The 21432-nt window shown below is 53.4% G+C and overlaps 1 protein-coding gene across 1 annotated transcript; it reads right to left on the reverse strand.

Moving 5' to 3' along the window:
• Positions 1–11125: 11125 nt before the first annotated feature.
• Positions 11126–15260, reverse strand: SKOR1 (SKI family transcriptional corepressor 1). The gene is given in 8 exon segments (XM_056499938.1): positions 11126–11280; positions 11354–11419; positions 11890–11964; positions 12040–12114; positions 12312–12383; positions 12450–12557; positions 12906–13045; positions 13174–15260. Coding segments are annotated over 8 exon segments (2706 nt in total). The 5' UTR covers positions 15246–15260; the 3' UTR covers positions 11126–11182.
• Between the last annotated feature and the right edge of the window lie 6172 nt (positions 15261–21432).

Consider the following 21432-nt stretch of genomic DNA (forward strand, 5'->3'; position numbering starts at 1 on the left):
GGAATGACAGAATTCCCAGATTGGAATGACAGAATTCCTTCCCAGTTTGGAATGACAGAATTCCAATCCCAGACTGGAATGACAGAATTCCATCCCAGTTTGGAATGACAGAATTCCCAGACTGGAATGACAGAATTCCATCCCAGCAGGAAATGACACAATTCCAAGTCCATTTCCCATCCTGGAATGCCAGAATTCCCAGTTTGGAATGCCAGAACTCCCAGTTTGGAGTGCCAGAACTCCCAGTTTGGAATGCCAGAACTCCCAGTTTGGAGTGCCAGAATTCCCAGTTTGGAGTGCCAGAATTCCCAGTTTGGAATGCCGGAATTCCCAGTTTGGAATGCCGGAATTCCCAGTTTGGAGTGCCAGAACTCCCAGTTTGGAGTGCCAGAAGTCCCAGTTTGGAGTGCCAGAATTCCCAGTTTGGTGTGCCAGAATTCCCAGTTTGGAGTGCCAGAATTCCCAGTTTGGAATGCCAGAACTCCCAGTTTGGAGTGCTATAATTCCCAGTTTGGAATGCCAGAACTCCCAGTTTGGAATGCCAGAACTCCCAGTTTGGAGTGCCAGAATTCCCACTTTGGAATGCCATAATTCCCAGTTTGGAATGCCAGAACTCCCAGTTTGGAATGCCATAATTCCCAGTTTGGAATGCCAGAACTCCCAGTTTGGAATGCCAGAATTCCCAGTTTGGAATGCCGGAATTCCCAGTTTGGAGTGCCACATCCCAGCCCCTCCCAGTCCCTCCCAACTATATTTATATAGTTATATATTTATATATTTATACTTAAATTAATAATAATAATATTGAAATATATTTAGATATATTTTAGGTGTACATTTATATATTTATATATTTTAGGTATATATTTATATATTTATATTTATATATTTATATATTTATATATTTATATTTATAATAATACTAATAATATTGAAATATATTTAGATATACTTCAGGTGTACATTTATATACTTATGTATTTATATATTTATACTTATATTTATAATAATACTAATAATACTTAAATATACTTAGATATATTTTAGGTATACATTTATATATTTATATATTTATTTATTTATATATAGTTATAGTTATAATAATACTAATAATATTGAAATATATTTAGATATACTTTAGGTGTACATTTATATATTTATACTTATATTTATAATAATACTACTAATAATTAAATATATTTAGATATATATTTTAGGTATACAGTTATACATTTATATATTTATATATTAATACTTATATTTATAGTGATACTAATAATATTGAAATATATTTATATATACTTTAGGTGTACAGTTATATATTTATATTTATATTTATATTTATATTTCTAATAATAATAATATTGAAATATATTATATTTAGATATATTTTAGGTATATATTTATATCTTTTGGAATATATAATTTTCCCAGTATTTTGAAAAAAATAAAAATTCTCTGGGATTTTGAAAATGAAATTATCCCTGAAATTCTTTGGGATTTTCAAAATTAAAGTATTCCAGAAATTCCCTGGGATTTTAAAAATGAAATTTTGAAAATGAAATTATCCCAGGAATTCTCTGGGATTCTGAAAATGAAATTATTCCAGAAATTCTCTGGGATTCTGAAAATGAAATTTTGAAAATGAAATTATCCAAGGAATTCTCTGGGATTTTGAAAATGAAATGAAAATAAACAACTCCAGAACCAAATTCCTTCCACATCCCACAAAAAGGTTTTGCTCCCCTGGAACCTCAAGGGTGGCTGAAAAAAAGAGGAATTAAATTTTATTTTGTTATTTTTTTTTAAATTTATTTCACTGAAGATTTGCCTGGGAATGGCTCCGAATTTTTTTGGGGTTGTGAAAATTAAACTTCACCTTTTTCTGCTGCCCCCAATGAGGGAGGGGAAGAATTTTTTATCTGTCCTGAGCCTTATCTGAGCAGGCAGCTGGGGCAGAAAACAGCTCCTGGAAAGAGATAAAATGGGTGAGGGGGGTTTCTGTGCCCAAAATTCTTCCTGGGACACCCAAAATTCTTCCTGGGGCACCCAAAGTGGCTCCTAGACACCCAAAATTCCTCTTGGCACACCCAAAATGCTTCCTGAGATACCCAAAATAACTCCTGGACACCCAAATTCTTCCTGAGGCATCCAAAATTCCTCTTGGGACACCCAAAATTCTTCCTGAGACACCCAAAACACCTGAGGAACACCAAAAATTCTTCCTGGGATACCCAAAGTGGCTCCTAGACACCCAAAATTCCTCTTGGGACACCCAAAATGCTTCCTGAGATACCCAAAATAACTCCTGGACACCCAAATTCTTCCTGAGGCATCCAAAATTCCTCTTGGGATGCCCAAAATTCTTCCTGGGATACCCAAAACACCTCCTGAGATGCCCAAAATAACTTCTGGGACACCCAAAATTCTTCCTGGGACACCCAAAGTGGCTCCTGGACACCCAAAATTCCTCTTGGCACACCCAAAATGCTTTCTGAGATACCCAAAACAGCTCCTAGACACCCAAAATTCTTCCTGAGGCATCCAAAATTCCTCTTGGGACACCCAAAATTCTTCCTGAGACACCCAAAACACCTGAGGAACACCAAAAATTCTTCCTGGGATACCCAAAGTGTCTCCTAGACACCCAAAATTCCTCTTGGCACACCCAAAATGCTTCCTGGGATACCCAAAACACCTGTGGAACCATGAAAATTCTTCCTGGGACACCCAAAACGCCTCCTGGGACACCCAAAATTCCTCTTAACACACCCAAAATGCCTCTTATGATACCCAATATGCCTCCAAAACACCCGTGGGACACCCAAAATTCTTCCTGGGACACCCAAAATTCCTCTTGGGACACCCAAAATGCTTCCTGGAATACCCAAAACAGCTACTGGGACACCCAAACCACCTGTGGGACACCCAAAATTCCTCTTGGGACACCCAAAGTGCCTCCTGGGACATCCAAAATGTTTCCTGGGATACCCAAAATTCTTCCTAGGACATCCAAAATTCCTCCTGGGATGCCCAAAATCCCTCCTGGGACACCCAGAACACCTGTGGGACACCCAAAATTCTTCCTGGGACACCCAAAATTCCTCCTGGACACCCAAAATTCTTCCTGGGAAACCCAAAACACCTCCTAGACACCCAAAACAACTCCTGGGACACCCAAAATTCTTCCTGGAGCACCCAAAATTCCTCTTGGGACACCCAAAATTCCTCTTGGGATGCCCAAAACTCCTCCTGGGATATCTAAAATGCCTCCTGGACACCCAAAATTCCTCCTGGAAAACCCAAAACTCCTCCTGAGATGCCCAAAATTCCTCTTGGGACACCCAAAACAACTCCTGGGATATCTAAAATGCCTCCTGGACACCCAAAATTCTTCCTGGGACACCCAAAATCCCTCCTGGGACACCCCAAATTCTTCCAGGCGGGGTCTGGAGCGCCCTGGGGCAGTGGGAGGTGGCACTGGGTGGGATTGAAGGTCCCTCCAGCCCCAACCCTTCCAGAATTCCAGGATAATTTTGGCTTCAACCTGCCCAGCATCATTTGAGGCTCAGTGACAAAAAACAAATAAATCATCACTTGTAATGCACCTAAAAAAAGAAAAAAAAAATTAAAAATAATAATAAAAAAATCCAGGCAGAAATGTGATGCCAGGATTTCCTGCAGAACCTCTGCTGGATAGAAAATGAACACTAAAGCTTTTAATTTAAATTTTTGTTTTTAGTTTCATTTAAAGCTGAGATTTCACTCAGAAGAGAAAGATGCAGAATTTGTTGTTGAGTTGACAGATGGGGAAATTATGTCTTGACTTAGTGTTCCATTTGCTGGATTAAAAAAAATAAAAAATAAAAAAATAAAAAATAAAAAATAAAAATAAAATAAAAAAAAAAATTAAAAAATAATTACCAGTTCCAGAGGAATCCCAAAGAGATAATAAATAACAATAAATAAATAAAATATAAATATATAAATTCAGAATTAATGGCACATCCTGGAGGGATTGAGGCCGAATTTCCCTCTGGGATGTGACAGACCTGCTGGACCAGGGATGGTCACACGTGTCAAAGGGAAATCAGCTGGAAAATGGTGGACAGGAGAAAAAGAAAACCAAAACGGAAAAGAAAACCAAACCAAAAAAAAAAAAAAAAAAAAAAAATCCACCAAAAAAACCACCAAAATCCCAAACAACAACAACAACATAAAATAATAAAAAATAAAAGCATAAAAATAAAATAATAAAAATGATAAAAATAATTAAAAGTAATAAAAATAAGATAAAATGATAAAATAATAAAAATAATAAAATTAAAATAAAATAATAAAAGTAAAGTAATAAAAATTAAATAATAAAAATAAAATAATAAAAATTAAAGAATAAAAATAAAATAATAAAAATAAAATAATGAAAAAAATAATAAAATAATAAAAACAATAATTAAAAATAAAAATAAAATAATGATATTTATTAAAAATAAGGAATAAAAATAATAATATAAAATAATAAATAATAATAAATGATGAAAATAATAAAAATAATAAAATAATAAAAATAGAATAAAATAAAATATAAAAAGAAAATAAAATATTAAAATAAAATAAAATAAAATAAAATAAAATAAAATAAAATAAAATAAAATAAAATAAAATAAAATAAAATAAAATAAAACAAAACCCCACCCAACCCCCAGTTATTCCTGCTGGCTGGAGGTGCTCAGGACACCGTGCTCCCACCAACCAGAGAGATTGGTGCAGGTTAATTGAGTGAACAATTCCATCCCATACCCCCCCAAATTCCCCTCTGGGGCCTTTCCCCGAGTCCTGTCCCTCCATCCCTGTCCCCAGATCCCTCCCAGCCCTGAGGGGCTCTGGGATGTTCCCAGAACCTTTTTCCAATCCCAGCTCTGCAGAGGATCCTCACCCAGCTGGGGCAGGAATTTGCTCCTGGCAGAGATTTCCTGGGACACCCCAGAGCTCTGCCCTGGGGGAGACTCAGAACTTCTGGAAATTTCCATCCTGAGATGAAAATCTCCTTCTCCCAGCTCAATATTCTGTGTGCAGCTCCTAATTTGGATCCCAGCTCTGGAAAACCTGTGAAAAGGGATTTTTATGGGAGAGCAGAGCTGTGCCAAGGTTGATTTTCCAATTCCTGATCCTGCTCCCAGGGCTGTTCCAACCTGCCCTTGCATGTTTGCTTTGGACAATGTTCTCACTAAAAACCCATTTTCTCCCTGATTTCTCCTTTTTCTCTTCCATTTCTACACAATTTGCTCGTTCCCAAATCCATCCTGCCTGAAAACAACCAAGAATTTAAATCCCCAAGAGAGCAACAAACCCAAATTCAGCCACAACCAGCACAGACACATCTCACAGCCCAAATCCCCACAAAATCCAAATCCCCACAGAATCCAAATCCCCACAGAATCCAAATCCCCACGAGATCCAGCCCCTGCTCAGGTGGAAATTGTCACTGGCTGCTGTTAACCGAAGGGTTGGTGGTTCGAGCCCGCCCAGGGACGCCAAATGTCACTGTCTGAGATCACTCAGATGGACACAGGAGGGTGGTTCAGGACACAGGGAATTCTTGAAGCTGCTGAAGAGGAACTGCAGGAGACAGTTGTCTGGTCTCAAGGTTTGTTTATTATTTGTTATTTATAAAGTTTTCTTGCTCACGAGCAGCAGTCTGGTCACCACCGTGTCCAGGAGGAAAGTCTGCCCACGGAAGGAGGACTTATCTTTTATACTCTAAACTACCTATTCTATATTTACAATAACTTCCCAATAAATAATAATAATATCTTATTACTATGTCCAGTTTTGTCCCCAACCAATCTGTGATTCCCAGCATCCCCCACCAACATGGAGAACAAGAAGAAGAAGAAGAAGGAAGAAGACACCACATCCCAATTCCTCCATCTTGGCCTCGTGGTTGATAATATAAACAATCCCAAAAATTACCTTTTCTACATGCTAACTATCTAATTCACACTCTAGTTTCTCTTCTCTGAGAGAAGGCAGATGTTCCCCTGGAGCTGGATCCAGCTCTCGGACCCCCCTGGTTTATTTGGGGTCTCTCAGGGGTCTGACAGGGGGGTTCTCACACCCACAGAAGGTCCAGAGGGACTCCCTGGACCCCCATAGAAATCCAGGGAATTCCATCAGCTCCCACAAAGGTTCTGCTGTGGATTCCCTCTGGATCCAGGCTGGGCAGAGCCATAAATCCAGGAATGGTTGGGGGAAAAAAAAGCAAATTAAAAAGTGCTGGACTTGGCAGTGACATAATGGGCTGGGCTCCATTCCACAGCTCCAAAGGATTCCCAAAAATAAAATGCTGCTGTCCTTTTCCAGAGGTTTTCCTTTGGGAAAAATCCCTTTCCAAAGGGATCCTGCCCCTGCAGGTTCTGGGAAAAGGGGGAGGGGGAGCAAATCCAGAACATCCACAGTGAGGAGAGAATGCTCAGGATGGAGGAGACATCCCCAAAATAATGTCAAGTAAGAGGAAAAAAAATCTTGTGTTTGTATCTTAAGGCAAAAAAGGAGGAGATCTGAACAATTCCATAAAAATGGGGAGGTCTCACAACTTCATTGAGAGTCAGAGAGGAGATTAAAGGAAAGGATTGTCAGCTTTTAGGGCAAAAAACCAAACAAAAAACAATAAAATAAAATAAAATAAAATAAAATAAAATAAAATAAAATAAAATAAAATAAAATAAAATAAAATAAAATAAAATAAAATAAAATAAAATAAAATAAAATAAAATAAAATAAAATAAAATAAAATACAAACAAGAACAAAAAAACAAAACAAATAAAGGAGGTTAAAGGAAAGGATTGTCAGCTTTTAGGGGAAAAAAAAAAAAAAAACCAAAAAAAAACAACCAAAAAAACAAGAAAAAACCAAACCAAACAAAAAAATAAAAAAACCCAAGCAAACAAACAAACAAAAAACACCCCAAAAGTTGCCCAGCAACATCAGCCCCACCAAGATCGCTGAGAGCAACTTGGATTTAAAATTTTATATCAAAATTTAACATGAATTAATAAATAAATAATTGATTAATAATAAAACTAATGTGCTTCCACAAGAAATAATTTTGTTACAGCTATTAAGTGCTTTGCTCATTTAAAAAAAATAACCAATCCCACTCCCTGCTTAGTGAGATTCCAGGAATTTCTGAGGAAAAAACTGGGAAAATGAGTGGGCAAAATATCCAGAAGAAATGCGACTTAAAACAGCCCAAAAAGCCTGCAAATCACACCAAAACCGACCCAAACCCTCCCGAAATCCACACTAAACCACCTGAACTCTGCCAAAATTCCCGGGATTTCTGGGAACAGCATGGGGAGGTGGGAGCTGCCCCACGAGGGGAATAATTCCATCTCAAAATCTCATCTAAAACTCATCCACACGGGGAGCAGCTGAGGTTTGGGATGTGCCCGGTGCCCAGGGGCACAATCCCACCCATCCCATCCAATCCCATCCAATTCCATATAATACCATCCAATTCCATCTAATCCTATCCAATCCCATCCAATCCCATCTAATTCCAATTCCATCCCATCCAATACTATCCAATCCCAATCCCACGTAATACCATCCCATCCAATTCCATATAATACCACCCAATCCAATACCATCCAATTCCTTCCAATCCCACCCCATCCCATCCAAATCCCATCCAATCCATGTAATACCATCCCATCCAATCCCATATAATACCATCCAATTCCATCCAATTCCATGTCATCCCATCCAATCCCATATAATACCATCCAATCCCAATCCCATCCAATTCCATGTAATGCCATCCAATCCCAATTCCATCCCATCCAATTCCATGTCATCCCATCCAATCCCAATCCCATCCAATCCCATCCCATCCAATTCCATGTCATCCCATCCAATTCCATCCAATTCCATCCAATCCCAATCCCATCCCATCTAAATCCCATCCAATCCAAATCCAATCCCATCCAGTTCCACTCAACTCCACCAAATCCCAATCCCATTCCATCCAATCCAATTCCATCTAATCCCAGCCAATTCCAGTACAATCCCATCCAATTCCAGTCCAACTCTATCCAATCCCATTCGATCCCATTCCATCCCATCCAACTCCATCCCATCCCACCCCCTGCCCAGTGAGATTCCAGGAATTTCTGAGGAAAAAACTGAGGAAGTGAGTGGGCAAAATATCCGGAGGAAATGCGACTTAAAACAGCCCAAAAAAGCCTGAAAATCACACCAAAAACGACCCAAACCCTCCCGAAATCCACACTAAGCCACCTGAACTCTGCCAAAATTCCCGGGATTTCTGGGAACAGCACGGGGAGGTGGGAGCTGCCCCATGAGGGGACAGCAGGAGCTGCCAGGGGGGAGCAGCAGATGGGGACAGTGGCCTGAAAGAGCAGCTCCATCAGCTGCAGCCAGCAGACCTTCTGCTTCCCCCATTCCAAATCCAGCACAGCCTCTCGTGCTTTAATTATTTAAAAACTCCTCGCTCTGGTTGTTTGTTTTCAGAGGTTATTGCCACATTCGGCTATTTTGAGACTAAACAACAGCCAAAAAAAAAAAAAAAAAAAAAAAGAAGAATAAAAAGATTTGAAGCCTTTCCCTCATTCTGCCGGTGAAGTTTAATTCACTCTAATTATTTCATATTACTTAGGCTGTAATAGTTTCATAATTTCTAGTATATTAAGCACTTAATACGTTGTGTCATTTCAAGTCGCATATTAAATTCTGCAAAGCACATTTTAATGAGCGCTAAGTAGTGGGGAAATATTAATGCAACCTAATGGTGCCCGTGTTGGGAGGCACTGCTGGGGCAGGTGGGCACAGAGGGGGAAATTATGGGATGGTGGGACACTCAGGGACCCCCTGTGTGGGGTCACTTCTGTGAGGTGGCACCGAGCGCCCAGAGAGGCACAAAACGCGAAGGAAAAGGTTCAGCTGAAGCCTCCAAAATTATCCAAATGTTTAATTTCCTTAATTCAGCTCCCTGGCTCACACATCCCCTCCGTGTCCCCCACACTCACCGGCTGGAGGTGCCTCCAGCCCCGCTGCTCCTGCTCAGGGTCACACTCAGGATGTCCCGGGCAGGATGGATGTGACCAAAGGAGGAATCCCAAAATTCCAGGATGGCCTGGAAGAGCCCTCAAAGCTCATCTCATTCAACCTCCCACTGTCCAGGCTGCTCCAATCCCAGCCCAACCCAAGGATGGGGCAAAGGAACCTCCAGAACTTTCTTTGAGACCCAAACACACAAAACCCCAAAAACCTCACCTGGGTTTCTCCCCAAGGGTTTTTAACCTTCATCCCACCCAACCGTGCCCACCTGCCCTGCCTGGGAAGAGCCTCCTCTTCCTCAGGGCGTGGCTGGGGGATGCTGCTCCCGCTCAGCACCAGGAATCGGAAATCAGGAAATTCCCGAAATCAGGAATCGGAATTCGGGGCAGAACTGAGGAGCAGCAACTCCGGCTGCGCCCACGCGGTGGCGGCCCAGGCCGCGGAACGGCCTTAATGAGCTCAGGAGCCAATTAACAACAGCGGCTCCTGCTCCGCGGGGCTCCCGGCGCAGCGCCCGCGCACCTCCGCTGCTCCCCGCTCCCGGCCCCGCTCCCTGCCCCGCTCCTGCCCCGCTCCCGGCCCTGCTCCCGGCCCCGCTCCCGGGATGCTGCTGATTCCCAAAGATGCTCCCGGTCCTGGGATGTCGCTGATCCCCGGGATGGTCCCAGGCCCCTCATCCCTCCCTCTTCCAGGTCCCGTCCCGTCCTGGGGTTCTCGGTGCCTCTCTCCCTCCCGCCGGTTCCCTCCCACCCCCGGAGCTCGCCCGGTGCAGCCTCACCCCGCCCCGCTCCCGGTCCTGCTCCTCATCCCGGTCCCGCTCCCCCCATCCCGATCCCGCTCCCGCAATCCCAGTTCTGCTCCTCAATCCCGGTCCTGTTCCTCATCCTCATCCCAGTCCTGCTCCTCATCTTCATCCCGTTCCTGCTCTTCCATCCCGGTCCTGTTCCTCATCTTCATCCTCATCCCGGTCCTGCTGCCCCCATCCCGATCCTGCTCCCCAGTCCCGGTCCTGCTCCTCATCTTCATCCCGGTCCTGTTCCTCATCTTCATCCTCATCCCAGTCCTGCTCCTCATCTCAGTCCTGCTCCTCATCCCAGTCCCACTTCTCAATGCCGGTCCCCCTCCCGATCCTGCTCCTCATCTTCATCCCGGTCCTGCTCTTCCCATCCCGGTCCTGCTCCTCATCCTCAATCCCGGTCCTTCTCTCCACATCCAGTCCCGCTCCCCCATCCCGGTCCTGCTCCTCATCCTCATCCCGGTCCTGCTCCCCCATCCCGGTCCTGTTCCTCATCTTCACCCCGATCCTGCTTCCCCCATCCCGGTCCTGCTCCTCAATCCCGGTACCACTCCTCATCCCTGTCCCGGTCCCGCTCCCCATCCCGCTCCCGCTGCGCCGCCAGATTAATTCTGCCCTAAACCCGGGTATTTCGGGCTAATAGGTGTGCGCGCACCTCCGCTCTCCGAGCTCATTAATGCGATACCTTCATGTGTGAAACGAGCATATAAATGAGCATTAATGAGCTCCGGCCGCGGCGGGGAGGAGCGGGCGGCGCCCCCGGCCCGTCCCCGGTACCGGGGGGCCGCGGGACCCCCGGGCCAGCCCCACGCACCAGGCGGCTTCTTCAAGAGTGTTTTTATTAAAGAACCAAAAATCACGTACAGAGGGGGGCTGTCCCCAGAGCGGGCGAGCGTTGTTGTGCTCCGGGCCCGTTAAAGTGCTGTTACATCCAGAATTTACAGGGATGGGGGAAAGAGGGAAAGGAAGGAAAAGAAGGTGGGGGGGGGGGGGGATAAATATACATCATAAATAAATAAATAAATAAATAAAAATCCGACAAATACTGTACCAAGAGAAATCACAGTACATTTATATCCATTGCACATAGCCACTTTTTTTTTTTTGTTTCCAGGCTGGACGAGGGTGGAAGAAGCGGACACACAGGGAAGGGAGGGGGAGGCGGAGGCCCGGGGCCGCCCCCCGCCCTCTCGCCAGTCCGAGCAAAGCCGGGCTCCGAGTCCTCTATGTACAAGGGTCTCCTCGTGGGAATGGCTTGTGTGGGCTCTGCCCGCATGGCTTCGGGGGTGGGGGGCCCGGGGGGGTCACTGCGGCAGCAGCGGCGGCTTGAAGGAGCAGTTCCCGGTGCAGTGCCGCGGGGTCAGCATCTTGCAGGAGAAGTGATGCAGCGCGTCGTGAGCCTCTGCAAGACACGGCGGTGTCACCCCCGAGCTGGCCCCGAGCGCCCCGAGAGCTCGGCAGCCCCTCCTCGGTACCTTTTAATTTCTGCTGGATGGCGTAGCGCGCTTTCCTCTCCTGGTCCAGCTCGTTGCACAGCGTGTCTGCGATGGGAGCGGCAGCGATGAGCCCAAAGGGGACAGGGACAAGGGGACACGGGCACAAAAGTGGGCACGGCTCTTCTGGGAAGTATTTAAGGCTCGTTTTTTTAAATTTAGCCCGAGTGGAAGTGACCGCGAGAGGGAAGGTTCGTTCGCTGCCGTGTGAGCGATGCGGCTCGAAATTGCGGGAGGAATTGGAGGGCGAGAAAAGATACAGAATGGGAAAAAAAAAAACAAACACAACAACAACAAAACAAAAAACCACAAAACAAACAAAAAACGGAAAAAAACCGCAACACAAAACAACAACAACAAAAAAAAAGCAAACGAAAAACAAAATCCCTCCAAAAAAAAACCACAAACAGAAAACGCCTCACCCAAGCAAACAAAAAAAAGCAGAAATAAATTAAATGAAATTAAATTTTTGAAAAGGAAATCTGAAAAAATCCAAGCGTTAATGGGCTCGGCCTTACCTCGGACGATCTGCAGCTGCTGCACCATCTCTTCCCGGTACGCCAGCTCCCGCTTCATCTGGTCCTGGAAGTTATCTGCGGGGCCGGGGGTCAGCACCGCGCCCGGGCGGGACCCGCTCCCGCCCCGGCCAGGGGAGGGGGCAGCGCTACCTTTCAGGCTCTGGAAGTCCCTCTCCAGCTTTTTCCTCAGCTCCATTTGCTCCAGGACCAATTTTTGTAACTCATCTGTTTTAAAAATACACGGCGGGGTTGAGGGGGAGCCCCGCGCTTTTCCATCTGGAGGCGGCTCAGCGCGGCGCTAATCGCATTACGTTACATTAATCACAGGAGTTAATCACTCCTGCACAAAACACAAATACCTCCAGCCGCGGGGAGAGGCCGGGGGGTGCCACAGGGCACAAACCCCCGGCCCCGCTCCTCACCTCGGGCCAAGTTCTCGATGTCCTTTTCCAGCAGCTGCGTGCCGGTGACATCCATGGCCAGCGCGTCGTCGCCTGCGGGGTCAGAGCGGCGTCACTGCGGCCGGGGGGGCCCGCACGGCCCCGCCGAGCGGTGCTTACCTCTGTCGGGATTTACGGGGCTGCCACGAGAGACATTCCTTTGGTCCTGATAGGATTTTCTGCTCTCCAAATCCTCAGCCGCCGAGTGATTGTCTTCTTTATCTTGCTCTTAAAAAGTTAATAAACCGATTTTCAACCGTAAGCAATGAAAGTATGGTCCTGATATATCCTTAATTACATAATTACGGACAAAGCCCTCGTTAAAACCTTCTTAGCGGACATCCTAATCGCTTTGCAGTTGGAAAGTAGCTTGTGGCCAGGAGCGCTTGGCCCATCCCCGCCGCACCGGCTGCAGCCCCGGCGGCATCCCCAGGTCGGGGGGGGCCCCGGCCCGTTCCCTGCCCCGATTCCGTTTGTTTCACTTTTTTTTTTTTTTTTTTTTCCCCCGAGAGCCCCCCAAACGAAAGCGGCCTTTGGGGGTCCCCCCCGGGTTTGAGCCCTCGGTGTCTGTGTTACCCTTCGCCTCGGGGGTGCAGAGGAAGGCGGCGGGGGCTCCCAGCGAGGCTGCGGGCTTCAGCGGCTGCAGGTGCTCCCCCCTCTCCGGCGCGAACACCTACAAAGGAGCGAGTCAGGAATCGTGGGGACCCCCGAGGGCAAATCCCCCCATCCCCAGTTAGACCCTGGATTTCAGATCCCCCTCATCCCCATTCCCAGCAAGACCCCCGATTTCAGATCCCCCATCCCCAGCAAGACCCCCGATTTCAGATCTCACCCATCCCCATCCCCGGTGGGACCCCCGATTTCAGATCCCCCATCCCCGGCGGGACCCCCGATTTCAGATCCCCCATCCCCAGCAAGACCCCCGATTTCAGATCCCCCATCCCCACCCCTCACCTCGTAGGCGCCGCTGCTGCCGCTGCGCTCGGGGCTGCCGTCGGGGCCTTGGCCGCCCTCCTGCGCCCCCGCCTCGCCCGGTTTCTCCTCGGCGCCGTCGGGCGGAGGCTCCTCGGGCCCGGCCAGCAGCCGGGGCGGCGGCGGCTCCCGACCCTCGGATGGAGCCGCGGCGGGGACAGCGGCGGCTTCCTCCTCCTCATCCTCCGGGAAGCGGTTGGACTCCACATCCACCTCGGGCTCCTCGGCCGTGTCCCCCCCGGGGGACAGCGAGCGGTAGCTGGAGCTGCCCTCGCTGAGGAAGTCCGGCGAGAGGTAACCGGGCCCGCGGGGCGCCGCGCCGCCGAACGCCTCTCGGGTGCCGTAGAGCTTGGCGATGCTCTCGGCGTCCTTCACCACCGGGCGGAAGGCGGACAGGTAGCTGCCCTTCCTGGGCAGCGGCAGCGGGGCCAGCAGCGCCTCGTCCCCGGAGCGCTCCTCCTCGCCCGCCGCCCGCGACAGGGCGCTGGGGCAGCGCTCGCCCTCGGCGCCGGCTCCCTCCTGCGGGGTCGCGCTGCTGCGGCCGCTGCCCGAGGGCTCCGAGCCCTCCAGCTCCCCGTGCCGCCCTCCCAGCCCCGCCGGCTCCGCCGCCGCCGCCGCCGCCGCCGCCGCCGCCGCCACCACCACGGCGGTGGCGGCCGCCTTGGCCGGGCTCTGCGCGGGGTAGGGCGGCACGGGCAGGCTGCCGGCGGCCGGCCAGAACACGGGGAACGAGGGGTACACGCCGCCGTCCTTGGCGGCGCCGGGCTGGTGGGGAGGCTGCGCCGGCTGGTGCGGGTGCGGGTGCGGGGGTCCCCAGAACATCCCGGGGGGCAGCGCGCCGCCCTTGCCCGCCTCGCCGCCCCCCGCGCCGCCCAGCGCCTCCTCCTGCTTTTTGGGGCACAGTCCGAACGCGGCGGCCGGGAAGCCGTAAGGGTGCGGGAAAAGCGGCGGCGGCAGCTTCTGCAGCATCCCGAAACCCTTGCTGGGCACCGGGATCACCGGGTAGCTGCGCACCGCGCCCGCCCCGCCGTGCGCGCCCGCGGCCCCGCCGTGCGCCGCCAGCCCCAGCGCGCCGCGCTCGCCCGCCGCCTCCTGCCCGCTGCAGCGCAGGCTCTTGTGCGCCGGGGCCAGCTCGGGGCCCGCGGGCGGAGCGGGGTGCAGCGCGGCCTTGGCGGCGGGGGAGCCGGCCCCGGGCCCGCCGGCGGCCGCCCCTTGCAGGGAGAAGGTCCGCTTGCGGGTGCCGCCGTTGAACATGGCCTTGACATCCTCCCAGGCGTGCGACAGCTCCTCGGTGGCCGTCTTGTCGCTGAGCTTGAGGTGGCGGCGCCAGGAGTTGAAGTTGGCGGCGTCGGGCTGGGTGTACTTGGAGTCCGGGGTGCGGTGCGAGTGGAAGATGAACTTGTTGGGCGAGAAGTACATGCTGCAGTAGCTGCACTTGATGCACTTGGCGCGGGAGCTGTTGTAGCGCGCCGGGATGAAGCTGCCCCGGGAGCCCCAGGCGCACTCGTGCACCACGTCGAAGGCGAAGTTCTCGGGCAGCTTGGGCGGCTTGTGCTCGCCCAGGAAGGACTTGCAGAGCCGCTCCGCCTCCCTCTTGGTGATCATGCCGCAGCGGCGGGAGGAGATGGGCATGGCCCCGGCCCGCCGCAGGATCTCCAGCTGCACCGGCGTGCACTGCACGCAGGTGATGCCCAGGGCCACGCGCCGGTTGTGGATCTCATTGTAGCTGTAGTTCTTGAGCAGCGTGTTGGAGATCTGCGCCAGGCACAGCCGCTCCTGCCCGTCGATGACCAGGGACACGATGGGCACGCCGTACAGGGAGGTCTCACCCACTTGGTTGGGCTTGAGGGTATTGGAGCCCTGGTACGGCTGCAGCTCTTGCTTTGAATTTGGGGAGGAGCTTGCATCTCTCCCATTTCCCATCTGACTGGCGATCGCCTCCATTCCCCCCCAAAACGCCCCTGCAAAACAAAATCGGGGAAAGGCGCAGGTTAGAGGCGCTCCCGTGGCCCCGCCGCCGCTCCCGGGGCCCCGCTCCGCGGCCCGGCCGCTCCTCGCTCGGCGCTACCGGAGCCCCTCGGGCGCTGCCGCAGGACCCTCCCGGACCGGCGGGACCGGAGCGCATCCCCCGCCCCGCGCCGCCGGTACCGAGCGCCGCCGCATCCGCCCGCCGGGCGCGGCCCCGGGAGCCCGGGGCAAGGACACCCCGGGAGTGGGGGGTCAGCACCTCCGCCTCCGTCCTCGCCGAGTCCCCGGGAGGTGCCGCGTCCCTTCCCTTCCCTTTGTGCCGGCTCGCCGGGCCGTGCCGTGCCGCTCTGCGGGCTCCAGCGAAACGCGCCGGAGGATGCGGGCGGCGGGTCCCGGGGGCCCGAGCCCCGGGCCGGAGCGAACGGGCCCAAACTTGGCTCCGGGTGCCCGCGGGCGGAGCGGGAGGTGGGCGCGGTGGCCGGAGCCCCTTTGTCGCGTCCCCGGCAGGCTAAGATTAGGCGCGGGCGGATTAGGGGCCGGGGCGGGCAGCACCCGCCGCACGTAGCAGAAGGGCAGCAGCGAGCCAGGCAAATTGGCTTAGCGGGGAGGGCTCCCGGTGCTTAAGCAGCTTCCGTGGTAATTACACAAAATAACGGGGAGCGACTCCCGAAAACGCGCCCCGCTTTCCTCCGCCCCCCATCCCCATCCCCATCCCTCCATCCGCCCGCCCGCACTCACCGCGCCGCGGAGCCCGGCTGGACGTGCAGGCTCTGCTCGGGACTAGGGGCCGCAGCCCGGGGCCGGGGCCGCCATGGGCCGGGGGGGCCCGTCCGTACCGAGCCCGTTCCCGGAGCAGCCGGAGCCGCGGGGCGCGGGGCGGGCGGGCAGCGGGCGCGCCCTTCACCGACGCCTCGGGGCCGCCGCCCGCCCCGCCGCCGCCGCCGCCGCCGCGTCCGCCCGGGCGAGATGCAACAAGAGCGAGTGACCAGCCGCGCCACCGAGGGAGGATCCGGATCCGTACTTGGAGACGCTGCACATTGATCCGGTGACAGCTAAAATAACGGGAAGACACACCCACTTAGCACCAGCATATTTACATTAACGGCCTCCGGGACCCCGCCGCCGTCAATCACCGATGCGCTCCAGTCAATCACGGCGCGGCTTTAAGGCACGGCGGAACGGGGAGGGAGCGGGAGGGGGGGGGCTGGGGGAGGGCGTGGGGGGCCGCCACCGAGCGGGGACCCGAGGTAAGAGCGGGGATCAGCCCCGCGCCGCGCTCCGCACCTGCGTGGGGCTCCGCGCCCCCGTGTCCCCCCCACCCCCCGCGGGGCCGCCGTCCCGGGGGGAGCGATGCTCTCGTTGAAAGTTTGCGTGGGGAGCGGGCGGTAACGAAAAGAGGAGCCCGTGGGGAGCGGCGGAGGGACCCCATCGAAATCGGGGATGCGCCGGTACCGCGCATCCTTCTGGCAGCGGGGATGCGCGCTCCGCTGCGGGGCGCGGGTGCGGGAGCGGTACCGGGGCCGGGGGGGGGGGGGGACAGCGGGCGGCAACGAAATCGCCGGGAGGAGAGGGCGGAGGGCGGCGAGCTCGTGTTTTTCGTTCGCCACGGGGGCTCACGCCACAGCGGCAGGACCGGCCGGCAGCACCGGCTCAGGGCACCCGGCGCTCCGGTGTCCGCCGGTCGTGCCGGGGTGGCGGGGGCCTCTCGCCGCATCCCTGCCCGGGCTGGGCTCCCGCATGCGGCAGTCGTCACGGCCACGTTAATTAAACTGTAATTAATCATCGCGTCCGGCCGCGATCGCCGCAATTACAGCGATCAAACAGAAGTTAATAACGGCGCGGATCGCCCCCAGCTATCACTTTTGTGTGTGCCCCCGCGCCTTCCTTCCCCGCCATCACCGGCGGCACCGGGAGGATGCGGCGGAGCGGCCGCGGAGCCCAACGCGGGTGCGGAGCGTCCCCTTCTCCTCCCGGGCGGAACCGAGCTCCGCGCCGCGCTACACGCGGGGCAGCGGCCGCGCTCCCCCCGGGCCGCCCCGTCGGACCGGCAGCTCCGGCCGGGCCTTGCCGCAATGATCGCAACCCGAGCCGGTAATTATTCCTCGCCTTTTAATTATTTATCCTCCCCAGCCCCCGCTTCCTGCAGCCATACGGAGGCAGGAGCGCGCTGAGCCGCGTCCGCACCCGCGGAGCTGCGGGGCACCGGGAGCGGGCCGAGCCGGTACCGCCGGTACCGGGAGGAAAGGGGGGGCACCGGGAGGACTCGGTTCTGCCCCGGTTCCCTCCGCCGTGCCCGGTGCCCGCAGAGCTCGGAGCGGCGGAGGCGGCCCCGGTTCGCCCCGACGGCGGCGCGGAGCCCCGGGGCGAGGAGCGGCCCCGGGCCCGACCCCGGCCCCGCTCCCCGCTCCTGCAGCCGCCGCATCTTTTAACAGTTGAATTGACTGCAGTTTTTGTCAGTTAATTAGGTTTAATTTACATAATTAGTACAGTATAAAGAGTATTGGGGATAATCAGGAGGTACGTCTCGCTTACTGTGTAAACACGGATACGGAATTAAAAATCAGATGTAATTAAGGCGTGTGCGCGCGGCTTTTAATTGTAATGAATTTCTAATTAACGCTCAACGATCGCCGCACGCGAGAACCGGGACGTTTGCGGGTTCCGCCGCCCCCCAAACCGGGGACACCCCCGGGGGGGTTCGGGGGGCGCGGGGAGGGCGCTGCCCCCCGGCGGGACCCCCGATCCTTTCCCGTTCCCCGGCTCGGTGCCGCCGGCAGACGAAGCCTGCGGATAATTTAGGTTAAAACTTAGGGAGCCGTGTCACGGGTGTATAAATAAATAATCACGCGTGGCGGGCGCGGAAGGGCCCCGCGCTCCTGGAGGGCTGAGCCGAGATTGCCACATAAATCACGGCGGTCTAATTCAGTGGAAGTTTAATAAACGCCTCCTATTGGAAATGAATGTTCCCCATTTAACAGTTGTATCAGCACCATATAAAACCATGACCCCAATAAATTTAATTTTAGAGGCCGATCAATCCGGGCTCCTCTCCATCGATCCGCGGCGGCTCTGCACCTCCGCAGCCTCTTCCGCGCCCCTTCCCGCCGAGGCGGGGGAAGCAGCGTTTCGATTAGACTCTTTATTAGGAAAAGATTGCTCCGAGAGGCCTGAAAATTAAACGGTGACATTTTAATTACTGGACATTGACAAAGGGAGCGGGGCCGAGGCTCTCTGCAGGCCGGGCACACTCCGCCTGACCCGGGGGGAGCTGCGGGGGCTCCGGGGGGTTCCTGGGGATCCCTTCCCGGGCTGGGCACGCCTGACCCCCACCCCGATTCACCTTCTCTGCGCATCCCCCCCTCGCATCCCCCTTTTCTGTGGTCCCCACCATCCCCCCAGTGTGCCTCAGGTCCAGCCCCCTCCTCTGCTGTCACCTTGTCCCCTGCCCCTCACCTCTCTGGCCACCCAAACGCTCCCTGCGCCTCGAAATCCCGATTTTCCTGCGCCGGAGGAAGGCGGGAGCGCGGGATCGATGGACACGATCGCTTTATTGATCAGGTGAAGGCGAACACCTCGGCAGGGATGGAGCGGGACGAGGCGAGGGCAGCGATTCCATTCCCGGGATGGAGCCGCACTCACCTGCGCGGGGACCTGGCGGGAAGTTTTCCTCCTCCTCCTCCTCCTCCTCCTCCTCCTCCTCCTCCTCATAAAACCCCAGCCATCCATTTGCCATTCAACACCTCCCGGGCTCTCCGGCTCTGCCAAACCTTGAACTTGCAGCGGGGCCCGGGAGGCAGCAGCCGCCGCAGGGGCCGGGAAGGCTCAATCCATAAATCCTGTCCTGCTGCTCCGTGGGCAGAGCCTGTGCCGGAGGTAACGCGGCTTCCCCGCGGGAGCGGCTCAGGATCGCAGGCTCGCTGTGGCTGCTCTGAGTTAGGAGAGACCTTAAAGCTCCTCTCCTTCCAACCCCACCTCCATGGGCAGGGACACCTTCCACTAGAGCAGCTTGCACTACGTGTTTTTTTCAATTTTTTTTTTTTTCTTTTTTTTTTTTTTTTTTTATTCGATGTGACCAAACACTACAATCGGAGATTTTTTAAACCCCTCTTTTTTTTCCCCTCGGTTAGGTTTTCCCAGTGCTGATGAGCTGGGGCAGCAGGAGGAGGCCAGAAAGTTTAGGGAACGGCGTCCTGATCCCTCCAAATTTCTGGTGCCTGTGACTGCTGAAGATGAGTTATCCAAAAATAGCGATTCCAGCCCAGGATCTCACCACCATTCCATGGCTCCAGCTCCTCCCCTGTGCCCCCCACCACAGGGACATCGCTCCCACCCAGCTGCAGCGCTTGGGGCCCGGGCTGCTCCTTCCCTGGGGCAGAACCACCCCAAATACCCACCCTGGGTGCAGAGCGGCCACAGCTGGATCCTCTGCAGAACGAACAGCTGGGACGGGTTTGTTCCCTGATGGGCAAGGACGAGTCCCGGGTTTATCTCTGGGTTTATCTCTGCGGGTGCCACATCCCAACGGGAGCGGGAGGACGAGCCCCTGCACGGAGATGTGTCCGAGAAGCTGAGCAGCCTGGGGACCCCTGGAGCATCCTGGAGATGCGATTTGCAGCTCCTGCTCCCTTCCCAAAAAGGCCGGAGGGGTTCTGTGCCTGCGCAGCCCCGGGGGTCCCCAGGAGCGTCTCCCGTGGGATTTGGTGGCTCCTGGATTGTCCCGGGCATCGCGCCCTCCTCACCTCGGAGCCCACACTCCCGTTCTCCACTTGCCTCCCTGCAGTTTTGGTTTTTTTTTATCCCCGAAAATCCCCAAATCTCCAGGTTTTGCCCGCACATCCCTTCCCTGTGGGTGCTTCCAGCTGAACTTTCCCCGCAGGACGCGCAGCTCCGGGAGGCAGGAGAACAAACACCCGGCGCTCCCGGCTGCGATCCTCCGCTCGCTTCTTGCTCCCGGGTATCCGCGGGATCAGATGAAGCTCCCAGGAGCCGCTCCTGGCGATAATCGCGATCGCATCGCCGAGGGACAGCGACAGGTAAAGAGCCCCTGGCAGCCCCTCCCGGCTTTTCAGGCTTGGAAAACAAAGACGGACACTTCGCCTTTGGAATGCTGACACGGGACAGCAGAAACGAAATATTTTCTAGTTCTGTGCTGATTTAAAGGAGAATTTCCACCGGCTCTTCTCACAGGAGCTTTGCCCGGCAATGGGAAAGGATATTGGAAGTTTTGGTACAGATGGGATATAATCCGTTTTTCCCACATCCACATGGGAATGTCACTGGGATTATAGGAGGGGAGACAGAGAGGTGACACAGCTGTGGGATGAGGAGTGGGACTGGGGGGTCACTCTGCATTTTTGGGATCCCCCCCCGTTCAGCACACACCCCTGGTGCCACCCTCGGAGCAGCACTCAGCTGTGGGCTGTGACACCGCTGCATTTCCTGCAGCTTTCCAGCCCAGAAATGCCACGATTCAGACCCCAAAAAACAACAGCAGGAAGGAGGAGAGAGGGGGAAAAAAAAATCCCTGGGCAGCCCCAGCTCGGGGTCAGCGTGGAGAGCAGCACTGCTGAGCATCCCTGCACCCACACTGCCAGGAAAATCTCCCTGGAGGTTCCATTCCCATCCCTGGAGGTTCCATCCCCATCCCTGGAGGTTCATTCCCATCCCTGGATGTTCATTCTCTTCCCTGGATGTTCATTCTCTTCCCTGGATGTTCATTCTCTTCCCTGGATGTTCATTCCCATCCCTGGATGTTCATTCCCATCCCTGGATGTTCCATTCCCATCCCTGGAGGTTCATTCCCATCCCTGGAGGTTCCATTCCCATCCCTGGAGGTCATTCCCATCCCTGGAAATTTTGGGAGCAGGATGATGTCACACATAAAGCAGAGCCTGGGGAATGTTTCATGTCCTGGCCACCTCCAAGTGATTTCTGAGTGCACTGAGACAGGATTTCCTTTGGGAGAGGAAAGGGGATGGAGACCCCAAAATTCCCTTTGGGAAAGGAAAGGGGATGGAGACCCCAAAATTCATTTTGGGAGAGGAAAGGGGATGGAGAACCCAAAATTCCCTTTAGGAGAGGAAAGGGGATGGAGAACCCAAAATTCCCTTTAGGAGAGGAAAGGGGATGGAGAACCCAAAATTCCCTTTAGGAGAGGAAAGGG

This window comes from Oenanthe melanoleuca, chromosome 10, assembly GCF_029582105.1.
Source record: "Oenanthe melanoleuca isolate GR-GAL-2019-014 chromosome 10, OMel1.0, whole genome shotgun sequence".
Taxonomy (NCBI): Eukaryota; Metazoa; Chordata; class Aves; order Passeriformes; family Muscicapidae; genus Oenanthe; species Oenanthe melanoleuca.